Source organism: Hemicordylus capensis, chromosome 6, assembly GCF_027244095.1.
Source record: "Hemicordylus capensis ecotype Gifberg chromosome 6, rHemCap1.1.pri, whole genome shotgun sequence".
NCBI classification, from domain to species: Eukaryota; Metazoa; Chordata; class Lepidosauria; order Squamata; family Cordylidae; genus Hemicordylus; species Hemicordylus capensis.
The window spans coordinates 18448611-18463893 of NC_069662.1; the positions used below are offsets into that span (position 1 = coordinate 18448611).

At 44.8% G+C, this 15283-nt stretch overlaps 1 protein-coding gene across 3 annotated transcripts in view; it reads right to left on the reverse strand.

The window, feature by feature from the left end:
* Positions 1-1324: 1324 nt before the first annotated feature.
* The window catches only part of SPHK2 (sphingosine kinase 2), a 34102-nt gene continuing 20143 nt past the window's right edge, over positions 1325-15283 (reverse strand). For all 3 annotated transcript variants that reach the window (XM_053262035.1, XM_053262036.1, XM_053262037.1), the window contains exons 2-5: positions 9108-9257; positions 6367-6461; positions 5243-5358; positions 1325-3843 (exon numbers count right to left, since the gene is read on the reverse strand). In XM_053262035.1, the coding sequence (XP_053118010.1) occupies positions 2823-3843; positions 5243-5358; positions 6367-6461; positions 9108-9257 (1382 nt within the window). In that variant the 3' untranslated portion in view covers positions 1325-2822. The remainder of the gene's footprint in view (positions 3844-5242; positions 5359-6366; positions 6462-9107; positions 9258-15283) is intronic.

Consider the following 15283-nt stretch of genomic DNA (forward strand, 5'->3'; position numbering starts at 1 on the left):
CCTTCACATCTATTTTTTCGAACAGCAGTAGTGAAAACCCAAATGAATGCTGGTGAATCCCACAATTATTCCCATAATGCCTTGCCAGCCTTCCCTGACCATACTCCACCTATATGCTGAGAACAGCAGCAATAGAGAGATACTTCCTAGAGAGGAAGTAATCCTCTCTGCTGTGGTGGGCAAAGGCACCCTGCAACAGGGCAGAGAGGGCCCCACAACCATGTAATTCACATGATTGCAATTATCAAAATGATAGCCTGGTCCTTGGAAGTCTGTGTGACATGGAAACTTGGCTGGCAGAGCAGCCTTTTCTTTGAGTGGGAGTAATACACAAATCCTGCTTTCCTCTTTATTCTGATATTCAGTGTTACATTCACTGTAAAAGGCAGCAATTAAAGAACGATTTCTTAAACTGCTTAATGAGAATTCTTCATGAGACCATGAACAACAGTGGCAACCTATGACAGTCCATAAGGCAAATCTTCTGCAGATACAGCAATAGCTCTCTCTACCATCCTAGTGGGAAGAGACTCTATGCAGCCTCTCTGTTGTTGAAGTGTGGCCAGTCCGGCTAAACCAGCAGCTTAGATGGATTTGAAAATTATATATACGTAGGATAGGCTGTTAATGGCTGTTAAGAATGGAACCTTCAACTTCACAAGCAGTCTATCTGCCCCCAGCATCTGGTAGTTAGTTAGTTAGTTAGTTAGTTAGTTATTCGATTTCTATACCGCCCTTCCAAAAATGGCTCAGGGCAGTTTACACAGAGAAATAATAAATAAAAATAAGATGGAACCCTGTCCCCAAAGGGCTCACAATCTAAAAGAAACATAAAACAGACACCAGCAACAGTCACTGGAAGTACTGTGCTGGGGGTCAATAGGGCCAGTTACTCTCCCCCTGCTAAATAAAGAGAATCACCACGGTAAAAGGTGCCCCTTTGCCCAGTTAGCAGGGGTTGGTTCAAATTAAGTAATTGGTAATTCAAATTAATATGCCCTGTTTGGAACCTTCTAGACATTTGGCTGGACACAGCTGGCAGAGAGTACTGGAATCCAGAACACTAGTTCTTAAGTTATTATTTTTTTTAAAGGAAAAGTGAACTTTCAAATGAAGGGCATTGAATGAATAAAGGAAATGAGTTGGCCCTTCTGAGCCAATCTAGTTGCCAACCACCGATATATGGGCTTTACCACTTTGCAAAGGAAGGGGCAGAAATCTGCCATAGAGCAGTTTATCAGATGGAACTCCTGGCCTGACATTTGTTGAGACACACAGATAAATACATGTACTTTGAGCAGCATTTCATAAACACACACATTCATTACAGTATTACATCATTTTAATTGGTTGTTAACCCCCACACAGTGGGGGAAAAATAACCATCCTATCAAAATTAAACTCCTCTTGTCAAGAAAAAAATTCGAGTTACATTCATCAAGGGTATTCCCAAAAGAGCCAGATTGGGGCAGAGATCATCCACATGAGGAATGGGAGTTGAACCCACTCCCATCCACTATACCCCCAGGGGGCGGCAAATATACGCCAGAAGAGACCAACAAGAAGGCGGTCTCTTCCTTCCCCCAAACTAGATCACTCCCTGCAGAAGGGGCAGTGGAAGAACCAAATGCAGCTGCTAAGAGCTGGTGGGTTCCCCGTCCTGTAAACCAGGAGGGGAGGTGAAATTACTGGGACCCATTATGCAAAGAGCTTAAAAGGGAGACCCACAAGCAGTCGTCTGCAATGGTTTTGAGGGCTGCCTCTTACATTCACTTCCCAGCTTCAGAAGTCCTTTTCATTGTAGATATTTGTATATACACACAGCCCCTTCTGTGCAATTGGTTGAGAGACAAGGAATATCAAATGAGGCTTTGAGTTGCTCAGTTCCGACCTTCTTCCTTTTGTGGAACATGGGCAAAAGATGGAGTGAGAGCAGGACTTGAGGGTAGCCTTCTGGGTAAGGGGTCAGAGGGCTCCCATTCTGCACAAGGCATGTGTATGGTGCAACTAAAGGCATGGAGCAACTCCCACATACAAGGAAAGAAGAACACTGAAGGAGGAGGGTGTTGGTCCCACAGATGAGAGAGTCAAGGAGGCTGCTGTGGTGTATGTGTATTCCCTGGCCCCAAAGATCCCCCCCCCACCAATTCCCTAATCCAGCAGTTCCCAAACTTTGGTCCCCAGATGTCGCTGGACTACAGTGGCCAAAGGAAATATACTAGGTCAGGAAATATATTGAACCAAATGCATTTGTAGAGGAGTTGAAATTTTTTAAACCTGCTGCCCCATACTAGACGAGCTACTCCTTGTGGGAAGATGAGGGAGCAGACGGGGGACGGACTCTGTTCCACCTGATCCACACAAATGGCCTCTTTAGCCATGTTGCTCCCTCTTGAGAGCAGATAAGAACAGTCTTTCAAAATAACCATGTGGGAGGAGAGGATCATCCATCAAACCGTTGTATACCTTAGATTAGTCCCTGTAGTCAAATTAATCCCTCAAGGAAAGATGTAAAACCAGTTTCCAAAATAGGTCTACGTGGGGGAGGGGTGGAATGCATTCCTTGCGACCAGCAGCAGAGCATTATGGGTAAGGGGGGGGGGAAGGTGGCCAAGGTCTGTTGTTATCTCATTAAGGGGAAATATGGTATGCGCCTAGAAGAGCCGGTGGTTTTAAACAGCTTGCCTTCTGGTGGCTGAAGGGGGTATTGCAAGTTAGAGAGTTTTTTTCCTCCTCCTCAGCCTCTCTTCCAGCAAAGAGATAGAAGAGAATGAACAGTCCTTTGCTACATGCTCCAGCAAGGGAGATGGTGGGAACCTTGGTCAGAAGGTCGTGATTTTAACCCGGTTGCTTCCAGTGATTAGTTTGGCGACCCCATGGTGGACTTGTCCTTGGATGGGGCCATATTCCACCCTCTCGCCATCAATGGTGAGGATGCCCTTGCGGGTGAGGGGTTCGATGCGGAAGGCCCGGACAGGTAAGAGAGTAAGGTGTGGACATTCCTGCTCAAAGTGAGTGCCTTTCTCCATGGCCAAGAAGAGGCGTATAAGAGCTGCCCGAGAGATGCCTGCCTTGACATAACAGAGATGGATGAGGCCATCGTTAAAGCAGGCAAAGGGTGCTGTGAACAAATCGGCACCCAAGTGAGTCTGGTAGATAGCCAGCACTAATACAAAATCGTCCTCCACCGTCACCCATGACTTGGGCACTGGCTGGTCAAGTGGAGCCAGGAAGTCATCTGGTGGGCCACGCATCTGCCGGGCAGAAGAATTGGTGGGAGTGGCCATTGCTGTGTTTGTCCCCTGGAACCTCTTCCCATCAGATATCAGCTGCTCTGTCAGGGTCTTGAAGTTGAAGCTGGAAGAGTGGAAGCCGGAGGAGCAAGGTGGGGAGCTGGGCGAGGGGATAGGCTCATCAGCAGGCTCCACCCCCCGAAAGCAGAAGGTGTGGCGTTCCTCACAGAGTCCCATGTCGGAGACTGTGCGGTGGAGAGGCATGTGCTGGAAAGGGAGGCTCCCATTGGCGGCCATGGTGATGCTGCGCAAGATGGGACGGTGGGCCGTGCGATCCAGAGCAGGCAAGTAAGACAGCCGGCCCCGGTAAGTGGTAAGGGAGGCCAAGCGGACCATTGTTCCCAGGGTGAACCGGGCCGAGCCCATGTGGCGGTACTTCTCGCTCTCAATGTCCACATCAGAGATGAAGCCCCAAGCAACACTCAGGAAGGAGAAGGAGCGGGAGCCTGACGAGGTGGTAACAGACACCAGGTCCAAGGGGGACACCGCCCCGTGGCAGAGCAAGAGGGTGCAATTGGTAAGTAGTTCCTGGCCCAAGACCTGCTCAAACCTGCCCAATAGGTGAAGAAAGGTATCAGTAGAAGTTCATTTATCCACCAAAAAAACTGGGGCGGGGTATGGGCAAGGCTGATTTGGGAGGACAGGAAGATACAAGGCACATCTCTGCTCACATGAGGGGGCGGAGAGACAACTTCAAACCCCCACTTGGCTGGTCACTCAGCGGGCCTTGTCACCTTGGGCCAGTAACTCCCTCAGCCCAACTTATCTCACAGGGTTGTTATGAGGATAAAATAGTGGGAACAGGAGTTGGGTGGTGGTAGAGGATCTCTTTGGAGGAAGGGTGGTCTCAAAATTATGTAGTTAATAAACAGACCTCACAGCATGTCATGGGTCAAACTACTGACATCACTTGTCCCTCACAAACTCTAACAACTAACAACTCTTGTGCCTGTTTGGCAGCATATAAATAAAAGGATAATATTAATTAATCTATTATATTTTTTGAAGAATTTGTTTGTGTGAAATAAAGTCATACTTCCTGATGGCCTATTGACACCAAATTCTGCATACACAATCTTGCCTCTGAAATTAGTTGAATGTACTACTTTACACACCGGAATATACTAGAGGACAATTTAAATAATGTTTGTCATCATTTTAAAAAGAAATTTTGAATACCGTACTTTCTGATCACCTACAAATACAAAATTTTGGATGGACAATCCTGCCACTTAAAATTGCTGAATACACCACTTTTTACACCAGAACATGTTTTGGAACAAGTATAAATAATTTGTTAGGTTTTTTAAAAAGCAGAAATTCTGAATTAATAAGCATATTTACACTGTTATTGTTCTCAGATTTAACATTCAATAATTAGATCAATAATTTCAAAACAACATAATGCCCAAGAAAAGCAGAAGATCTTTCTCAGATTTACTATGATCCACATTTTCCATATATGGTCATTCTACAATGTAATGAGTAATGTTTGAAGTTGAAATCCTACAAGTTTCAAACTGTTCTTTTAGTTCCCTTTTGCAAGCACATTATCACATATATTTAATTTCTTGAACTTTCCTAGAAGTGTAATGTATGCAAAATGACTTTGCCCGGTGAACAACAGGCCTCTCCTACTAGTTATAAATAATTAAAAGAATAATAATATTAAGAGAAATATGGTCATTCCATAGCAGTGCAACTTTGAAGCCACTAATTCTAGATGCACAGGAGCTGGTTGCCTTTACTCTGCATGAGGAATTTTGCACATGCTCATAGGTACTCTTGTATGCTTCCTCTTCACATATCTGAGGGCTGAGCCCCAGCACGGAAACCAGGTTCTAGCTTGCACCCTGGTAAGGCCGAGTTAAAAATTCACACATGGGACACCATTCTCCCCCTGCCTAGGTAAAGAGACATAAAGGTTTTGATATGGATTTCCCACTTACCCAGCGCTGCAGTTAATAGCTGCAGCAAGTGCATTTCCAGACCCACAGGGCAGGATCCCAAGGGGCATTTTTATGGCTTCTTCCCAGTCCGGCCGTTCCATTAAGCCATTAATAACCTGAAAAGAGAGCCAGAGATAGACAAGGATTCACAGCCAGCTGACTTCCAATGGAAATTTTTTAATGAGATTTAATTTTAGTGGGAAATTTTAGTGAATTTAAGCAGAGAAATTAAGTGCAGCAGTTTTCAGCCTGTCTTCCAGGGAATTCATCACTGAGGACATTGATGAAGGCAAACAAAAGCAAACATTCAATATATAAATAAATGAGGCTTCTCCAAAAGATTTTGGCCTCCACTAGTAATTTCTGCCTGGAACATGCAGCTACAGGGAAAGTGTGTCATATCCTGAGGTTTGCTCTTACTTCTTGTAGGGTGAATGCCAACAAATCCACTGATATGAGTCCATGTCTCGGAATACGCCCCTGAATTCTCTAATATATGCAAAGGTTCTATGGCAGATGAGCAGGAGCCCTTGGAGAGACTACTTGCATTGATGTAGAATGAGTTCCCTGAAGGTAGAAGGTTTGAAACCCACTGGCCTAGTGGTCTAATGCAGTGGTGGGTAGCTTTCTTGGCACTGAAGACTATCTTGAACAAGGGTTAATACAGCCATGGGAGAGCTGTGACTAGCCTGTGTTCATATTCTACAGTGTTCTCCTGAACCAAAATTTGGGAAATCTTCATGTACAGACTTAATGATGGGACATCCAAAGATAAACTTGGCCTCCTCTTGACTTGCCTCTTGCCCTGTCCCCTTCAATCTTTTATATACTGACACCAGCATTTCAAGTGCAACTCTGAGCTCATGAGGTCTAGAAACATCCAATCTTTTAAAAAAGGATTTAAAAAAAGAAAAAACGAAAGGAAAGGAGAGTTGACCACCCTCGGCTTCTAATGAGACCTCTTCCTCCCATCAATAAACAGAGAGAAAGACCACATCAAAGTAGTGTAAGGGAAATTTATCAATCAGACCAGAGAAAGATAACAGAAGTGGGTTCTAGTGGTTAGAGGCAGGGAAAGTTCTGGAATGCTGGAAGCTCTGTTGCTTGCTCCTTGTGAACAATACCTCATGAAGAAGCCCATCTCCTGAAATGGCCACGATGCCATCCCACTCGGCTAAGCTGATGCCATGCACTAGCTCTCGAGCATGATTCTGTCGCTCTGTAAAGGGAGAAAAAACCCAAAAACATAAATAAAGCAGGCAGTTAAATAGCAAGTCTCCAGTTCAGTGCCAAGAATTGCTCCAATGGGCTGCTTCCCTGTGTAGGCCACCTGGAGACAGATCTTACTTGCCACAACATCAAGCAGCCATCTACATACTTGTCTTATAAAACCAAGAAACTATTTTCTCTGAGGAAATTCTGACTTTTATTGTAATATTATACACAAGGTGGTTACTGTTGTTGTTATTGACCTCTTGGCATTATGCATTTAAAAAAGAGTATACGCAGACGCAGGAGAAAAGAACTGAGGTGACATATTTACCTAAAGAGCTTTGCAGCAGAAGTGAGATTTGAATCGGGGCTCAGGGGCTGGCTCTTGTATAAGCCACCATTTTTATGGAAGCTCCTATAACCAAATGTCTTTTTAAAACTTTGATTTATTAATCCCTCGTGGATTATTTAATTTCTGTGTAATGTTGGTCCAAGATATTTTGCTTAATTTATAGGCATGTCTCTTTTTTTTGCTGCAGTGTTTTGAAGTGAATTGTCAATTAATTGTTTTGAATTTGGATACAGATGCTGTTCTGCTCTGTGCTAAAGGTCTTGTTACTGTTTTAAGAGAATGTATGTGCCTTCTGATATTCTTGTGACCCACTCTGAAGAGGAGCTTTTTTGAGGAAGAGCAGATACAAATATCAAATCAGAGTAACTGCACCCTTACTTCCTATTTGAATTTTCACATAAGAACTCAAATAAATCCTCAATATGAGATATTCAAAAATATACTACCTCTGGATGTGTAGGCTCCATTTAGCCAGCCAGGCTAAGAGTGACTGATAGAACAATTCATGGAGGAAGATCGACCTAACACCTCTTGAAACCATGAGGCAGTGGCCATCATCACATCTTGTGACTGCCATCAAAGCCATCTGAATCCAACAGAGGAAGCCTCCAAATTCTCTTCCAACATCACGGGGCATTCATTCACCTTACCTGGGTGAAGCAGGGGTGGACATTAGGTAGCTCGGGAGCTACTGGAAGCTTCTGCGCTTGCCTGAACTAGCTCTCCAGGCCTTTGGCCTTGCTTCTCCCTCTCCTTCCAGCCAATACTGCAAATTTGATTGGCTGGCTGAGTGGGAACATGGACACACCATTTTTGACCTCCTTCTCTCTCTTTTTAAAGTGCTCAGGGTTGCTTTTACCATCTCTCTTCCATTAATTTCTCTCCAGCTTCTTCTTCCACAAAGCAGCCTCTCTTGCTCTCCCCACTCCTGCAGCAAAATTCGCCAGGAATTCAGGGGGTTAAGAACCTTTATTCTGTCAATGAATAACCTGATGTTAAGAACCTTTATTCTGTCAATGTAAATGTTTATATTAGCTCCACCTCCTCAAGTTGTCATTTTGTGACTGACTCCACCACCTCAAGCCACTAGGCTCGTGATTTGGGGGTCATCCTGGACTCACGGCTCCTGCTGGAACAGCAGGCGGAAGCCGTGGCCAGGGGAGCCTTTGCTCAGCTTCGTCTGGTGTGCCAACTGCAGCCTGACCTCGACCGGCAGGCCCTGGCAACCGTGACTCATGCCCTCGCCACCTCTCGGTTGGACTTTTGCAATGCACTCTCACTGGGGTTGCCTTTGAAGACAACTCGGAAGCTTCAGCTGGCCCAAAATGCTGGGGCCCGGCTGCTTATGGGCAGTAGAAAATATGACCATGTTTCACCTTTGTTGTGGTCACTGTGTGAGTTGCCAGTTCACTTCTGGGTCCAATTCAAAGTGCTGGTTATCACCTATAAAACCCTTCAGGGTTTGGCGCCTGTGTACCTTCAGGACCGCCTCTCCTGCACAACTTCAACCTGTCCTGTGAGGTCGTCTCAGGTGGGTCTTCTCAGAATTACGGGCCCAGGCTCATGGAAGGGCCTTCTCTGTTGTAAGCCCCCTCCTTATGGAACACCCTGCCTCCTGAGATTCATAATGCCACCTCCCTTCTGTCCTTTAAGAAGCTTTTGAAAACTTTTATTTCATGCTGATAGCTTTGCTAGCCACCCTGAGCAGTGGTGTACTGGAGGGGCGGGGTATTAATATTTTAAATAAATAAAATAAATAGCTTCCAAAGCTCTTGCAAAAGATAAAAAGAAAAAAGAAAAAAGGAGCTCCTGGGAGTCTTAAGTCTGCCCACCCCTGCTTTAAGACTACAGCTGCATTCACACTATCACAAGGATGCTGGTTAAAAAATTGATCAGGATTAGCAAGTCCTGTGGAGCCGATTGTGAGAACCCAGAATTTCAAGGTAATCCTAGTCTAACCCCTCTGGTTAACCAGCATTTAACCAGGATTCAACTAACTTTTCATCATTATACAATTCTTATTTAAAAGATTTATAACCCACCCCTCTTGTACACTACTGCTTAGATGGCTCACAACAATAAAACAGATACAATGTAAAATAAAAGTAATAAAATTAACTAAATTAAGTAAACAAGTTAAAAGTCAGGATAAAACCACAGAGTTACATTTCAAATTAAAAGTTATTTTAAAATCTAAAAATTGAGAATTATACAAACTAAAAAAACCTAAAGAACTAAAGAACCTACCAGATATAACCAGTATTCTTGTGATTGTGTGAATGCCTACCTATTACACCTCACCTGTCTGGATCAAGTTGAAGCTGACATCGGCTTCTGTTATCATGGGGAGGATGTGACTCTGGCACCACTGCAGGGCATTTCCCTTGCCTCCAAAAGGGTTGAGCAAGAGGAGCAGGCGACGAGGACGTGGCAGGAGGCTACGAGTGATCTCTGGTGGGGAGAGAAAAGGATAAGCAATGAAGATGCTGCTTCCTCTGAGGTGCAGGTGGCGGTATAAACCTGGATCTCCAAAACACTAAGTTGCCTCTGCAGTATATACTGCTTTCGATTTGAGGCTCTCAGCTGGCACCAGTTTGCTTGTCCCATTATGTGCTATACTGGCCAGTCATAGCCTCTTTTGTCATACATGTGTGATGTGGATGAAAAAGCATGTTTGTGATACGCATGATGAGATGAAGAACTGAGGGTTTGGGCAGGCTCATGTGGAAGGTGGCAGTCTGGAAACATATCAGATAGAAGTTATCCCTTCCAGTTTAGTACCCCCTGCTACATTTCACTGTCACACTCGCTAGAGAAAACTTATAAAAAGACAAATACATACATACTGCCCTTCATCCTAAGACCCCAGGGCGATTAACAAGATAAAAACAATCATAAATTTTCAATAAAAGCAGCCTGAAAAGAAAACAAGCACAGAATCTTCTGTTTGCTCTCCGGCAGAGTTGTTGTGAACCTTCAACATCTTGTGATCCGAGACTATGACCTGAAAAGTCACGCCCTCGACCTCACAACCTTCCTCTTGGCATTCTGCTGCACACACAACACAAGACGAGGCAGCCCAGCAAACGTGGGAGGAGGAAGAAACTCTAGGAAGGAAGGAGGCATTAACACCAAGGAGGGAGGCCAAAGCCTGAGGTGCCAAATTAACTCTTTCCATCTTAGAACAATCAACTGTTGATTAAATCATTCTAATTCACAAAGGGGCAAAGAGCTTTCTTGGTTTCCTCCTCAGCACAGAATCGGAAAGCTCTCTCGGCCGCACCGCCATTTCTTCTCTGTACAGTACCTAGCACGTTCCTAGCACTATATTACTGGTTTTAATCAGGCATTTGCTGCCAAGCCCATGTAATAAATTAAATTAATGAATGCTCCAAGCTGAAGCAACAAGGGGTTGTAGACTTTCTAGTACTCTGGAAGCCTTTTGCAACTCACATAGGAACTGCAAACAAAGCAGGAAGGTGTCCCTTATATGCAAAATGAGTAAGCTGCCACATATGAGATCTAGAGATTGTGTTTGGAACATTCAGGTCCTGGTAAATTGGCTTATGTGAAGAAAGCTGAAACTCTAGTCACTTGCTGCTGATTGTTAACTGTACAGCCCAACCTTTCGATGCATGCTGCTTTAGCGATGTACACTGCACACTGTGAAAAAGGTTATCACTTACATATCAGAACACATCTGCAAACAAAGAAATAAAGGTTGACATGTGTTTTGCAACATAATGTCCGCACTGTTGCACAAGAGTGCTGTTGCATTAAACACAAGAATTGTGCAGTTGTGCAACTGATGGTCATTGTTTCCAATGGTCATCAACTGTGCAACTAATTTTGCGTGATTCTTGAATTCAGCACAACAGCATGAACATTACATTGCAACACACACACGTGCAGTAAGTCATCCAAATTTTATTTCTCTGTCATGATCTGCCACCAATATCAAGGCACAGTCTCGTCTGGCTGAAGAAATCTCAGTGAGAACTAGAAGTGGTAAATTTGGCTGTAAACTGTACTGCTTCTGACTGCAGGCTGTGGTTTGCAAAGCTCTTCCACACTAAATCAAATTCCTTCCACTCAGGGCCGGTTTGGACACGACGCTGACCACAACACACAGCCCACTTGCCTGGATGTCATGGGAGGATGACCCAACATACTCACAGGGTATCAATCACACGAGGAAGAAGCCATTCATCTGAATTGCCCCTCTACACACGCTCCAAATATCTGGGCGTCCTGATCGCATGTTAAAGCGGGCATCTCATCTAAACCAGCCCATAGTAAACCGAGGCCTAGGCTACTCATGCAACAGAATAACGCAGTAAAGTGGGCTGTATCATTTCAGGTTGTAGGTAGGGATATCACTTTGAATGCTCCATGCACCTCTGCCTGCTATGCTGACTTTTAGTGTTGTTTTTAAGTGTATGGGATACATACAGTGATTGTACACCCACAGTTTTAAGTAGTACAGTTCATTCTCTCTCCTCAAGGATCTACCACCTCATTCTGTTGCATGTGTAGGCTAGACCTATAATATCAGGGAACTTGCGAGACAAGAATCCTTCTCTCCGATACATTGTATTTTCTATGTGGAGGAAATTTTCATGAGAAGGGTTCCATTGTGGTCGTCAGAAAGAAAGGGGAGGGAAAAGAGAGGAGGAGAAAAACGGAGTTTTCTGAATAAAGCTTAATTATTTTTATTTATCAAATTTATACACCGCCCCAAACTTTCGTCTCTAGGCAGTTAACAATAGCATAAAACAAGTTAAAAACATATACAAAAAACTTAAAACAATTTAAAAATTTAAAAATAAACCAGAGATTAAAACTTGTAGGAAACTGAGAAAGCTTGGGCAAAAAGATGGGTTTTCAGGTGTTTTTTGAAAACTGCCAGAGATGGGGAGGATCGTATCTCAGCAGGACGAGCATTCCACAATCTCAGGGCAGCGACAAGAAGGCCCGTTTCTGTGTACCTACCAAAGGAGTTGGTGGTAACTGGAGACGGACCTCCTCAGATGACCACAATGGGTGGTGGGGCTTGTAGCAAAGAAGACACTCTCTTAAATACCCAGAGCCTAAGCTGCTTAGGGCTTTATAAGTTATAACTAGCACTTCGTATTTTGTCTGGAAACCTATTGGCAGCCAGTGTAACTCCATTAGTAAAGGAGTAACGTGGTCTCTCCAAGATGACCCAGAGACCAACCCGGCTGCCACATTCTGAACCAACTGAAGTTTCCGGACTATGTACAAAGGCAGCCCCACATAGAGTGCATTACAGAAGTCAAGTCTGGAGGTTACCAACAGATGTACCACTGTTCTGAGGTCACTGATCTCGAGAAACAGGAGCAGCTGGCCTATCAGCCAGAGCTTATAGAAAGCACCCCAGGCCACCTCAACCTGATAAACCAGGGAGAAGTGTGGATTCAGAAGTACTCCCAGACTGTGAACCTGTTCCTTTTGGGGAAGTATGACCCCATCTAGAACAGGTAGACCAAAATCGTCTCTAGAATTCTGACCTTGCACAATAAGTATCTCCATCTTATCTGGATTCAGCTTCACTTTATTCTCCCTCATCCAGCCCATTACTGCTTCCAGGCAGGCATTTGGGGAGGATATGCCAGCTCCTGAAGAAGCTGACATGGAGAAGTAGATCTGGGTGTCATCAGCGTGACACCCCGCTCCAAATCCCATGATGATCTCTCCCAGCGGTTTCATGTAGATGTTAATAAGCATTAGAGAAAGTACAGAGCCTTGAGGGACACCATACTTATGCTCAGATTTCGAAGAGCAACAATCTCCAATTGACACCATCTGGAATCCATTCGATAGGAACCACTGTAAAACAGTGCCTCCCACCCCCAACACCCTCAGACGTTCCAGAAGGCTACTATGGTCGATAGTATCGAAAGCCGCCGAGAGATCCAAAAGGACCAACAGAGTCACACTTCCTCCATCAATTCCTAATTGGAGATCATCCATCAGGCCGACCAAGGCAGTCTCCACCCCATAGCCTGCCCGAAAACCAGTTTGAAATGGGTCTAGATAATCAGTTTCCTCCAAGACCGCCTGGAGCTGAGAGGCAACCACCCTCTCAATTACCTTGCCCAGCCATGGGAGGTTGGAAACAGGCCTATAATTGCTCAACTCTGAGGGATGTAATGCAGGCTTCTTTAAAAGAGGTCTAAAGATTGTCTCCTTTAGACAAGGAGGCATCCTGCCCTCCCTCAGAAAAGCATTTATAATTTCCACCAGGCTGTCTACAAGAGCCTCCCTGCTAGATAGAACAAGCCATGTTAAGAGAACAAGTAGTAGGCCTCACCACTCCAAGCAGCTTGTCCACTTCCTCAGGAGTCACAAACTAAAACCGATCCAGTCGAATCACATAAGAGGAGTCATTGGGCACCTCCAGCTCAGACATCAAATTAAGGAGGCTGCACGGGCACTAAGTAAGGTCTTTACAAAGTAGAATTGCTTCTGATGGCTGGCTTCAACTTGGCTGGCTAGTTTAAGAGATGTTTCTGAGGCCAAAAGCAACACCTTTGTAATTTCTAAGAGTTGGTAGACGTGTTTGCAGAATGTCTCTAGATTGACCTGGTGCAGTGTGTTTTTCTGGGAAAGATTTTTTCCACACCTGTAGAAAAAGACTCACTCAGGCAGCAATAAAGAAGGGTGTGCAATGTGGATCCTATTCAGGTACATCACTATCAGGGGCAGATTAAGCCTTTTGCCGCCTGTAGGCAGCCAAGTCTTTTTCCGCCCCTACTGCCACAGCGAGGAGAGTAGGGGTGGCAAGGAGGAAGGAAGTCCCTCCATTTTTCTTCTAAATGCCGCCACAGTGATGGGATGCGGGGAACGGGGGACAAAGGCAAAGTCCCCGCCCCGCCCTTTTACATTAAATGCCACTGCCTGAGCAGCCAGAATCGGCTGCTGCAGGGACAGTTGCATTGGAGGAGGAAGCTCACCCATTGACCTTAAAGCCGCGCCCACTGCCTGCTGGGGCATGGAGAAACAGTGAGAGAGCTCCTTCCAGCTCCCCTCCTCCTTCTGTAACCACCATTTTGTGGGGTTCTTCCTCACTCACGCTGGTGATTGATGGAAACCCCATACAGGGATCAATAAAGCTTTGAATCTGATGGAACAGTATGGCCGCTGCTTATAAAGAACCCTAGCATTACAGGAGAATTTCTCCAACAGTAATTGCCTATGATTGCTATAAAAGCACCCATGCAGGTGCTATTGGCAACTGATCGCAAGCTCGTAAGCAAATGGGTTTTGCCCTAGTTAAAGAGCAATGAGTCATAAAAATGCTCCTTGTCACCTTTATTGTATGCAGTAAAAATAATAATAATAAAGGCAAGATGTTGAAAGGTCAGGCCCAGAAAGCCAAGAGATGGCTGGAGAGAGGCAAATTCTGTGAACAGACAAAGCTCTTTAATATCAAGTCGGACATTTGGTCTGCTTTCCCAGCGCTGTCCAATTTGACTGGCAGCATCCCAGGCAAAAATATTTTAGCAGGAGATGCTGGGAACTGAATGTGGGACGTTCCACATGTAATGTATAAGCCCTACCGTTATGCAGTGACCTCTTCTCCTGTACAGAAAAAGCTATCATGGAAGGGAGAAGGCTGGAGCTACTCACTTGTAGGGAGATTGATACGGCAGTACACACACACACACACACACACACACACACACACCCCAATATATTATTGTACCCTCACCATGAGCAGTGTTCCCTCTAACAGGGATTTCCAGATGTTGTTGACTACAACTCCCAGAATCCCCAAGCAAAAGCCATTGCAGCTGGGGATTCTGGGAGTTGAAGTCAATAACAGCTGGAAATCCCTGTCAGAGGGAACACCGACCATGAGGCTTTGAGACACTTATTTAACTAACAGAATTTTATACTGCCCCATACCTAAGTCCCTGTGCAGTTCACAATCTAAACACACAATTAAAACATTTACACAATTAAAACAGTTTAAAATACAGATACAAACTCTAAAACTTAAAACTATAAACAAAAAGCCTGACTAAATAGGTATGTCTCCAGATCCTTCTTAAAAACATCCAGAGAAGGAAGGCTCCAATTTTGTTAGGGAACACGTTCTAAAGGCCTGCAACAACCCTAGAAAAGGCCTGGTTTTGAGTTGCCACCAACCAAGCCAGTGGCAACCGCAACTGGATCTCCCCAGATGATCTTAATAGGTGGCAGGGTTCATGAAGAAGGTGGCGTTCTCTTAAATACCTTGGACCCAAGCCATTCAGGGCTTTATAGGTAACTAGTATTTTTAAGCCCGTTAAAATAACGGGCACTAGTTGGGTTATGTTTTTCCCCTCTCCTCCCCCCTGCCCCACTCCCTCTTGCCCCTCCCCCCTGCCCTTCCCCCCCCCACTGCATTTTTAAATTTTCTTCTTACCGGCCCGCCGCTCCTTCTCCCGGGCGGCAAACAGTTAATTTTG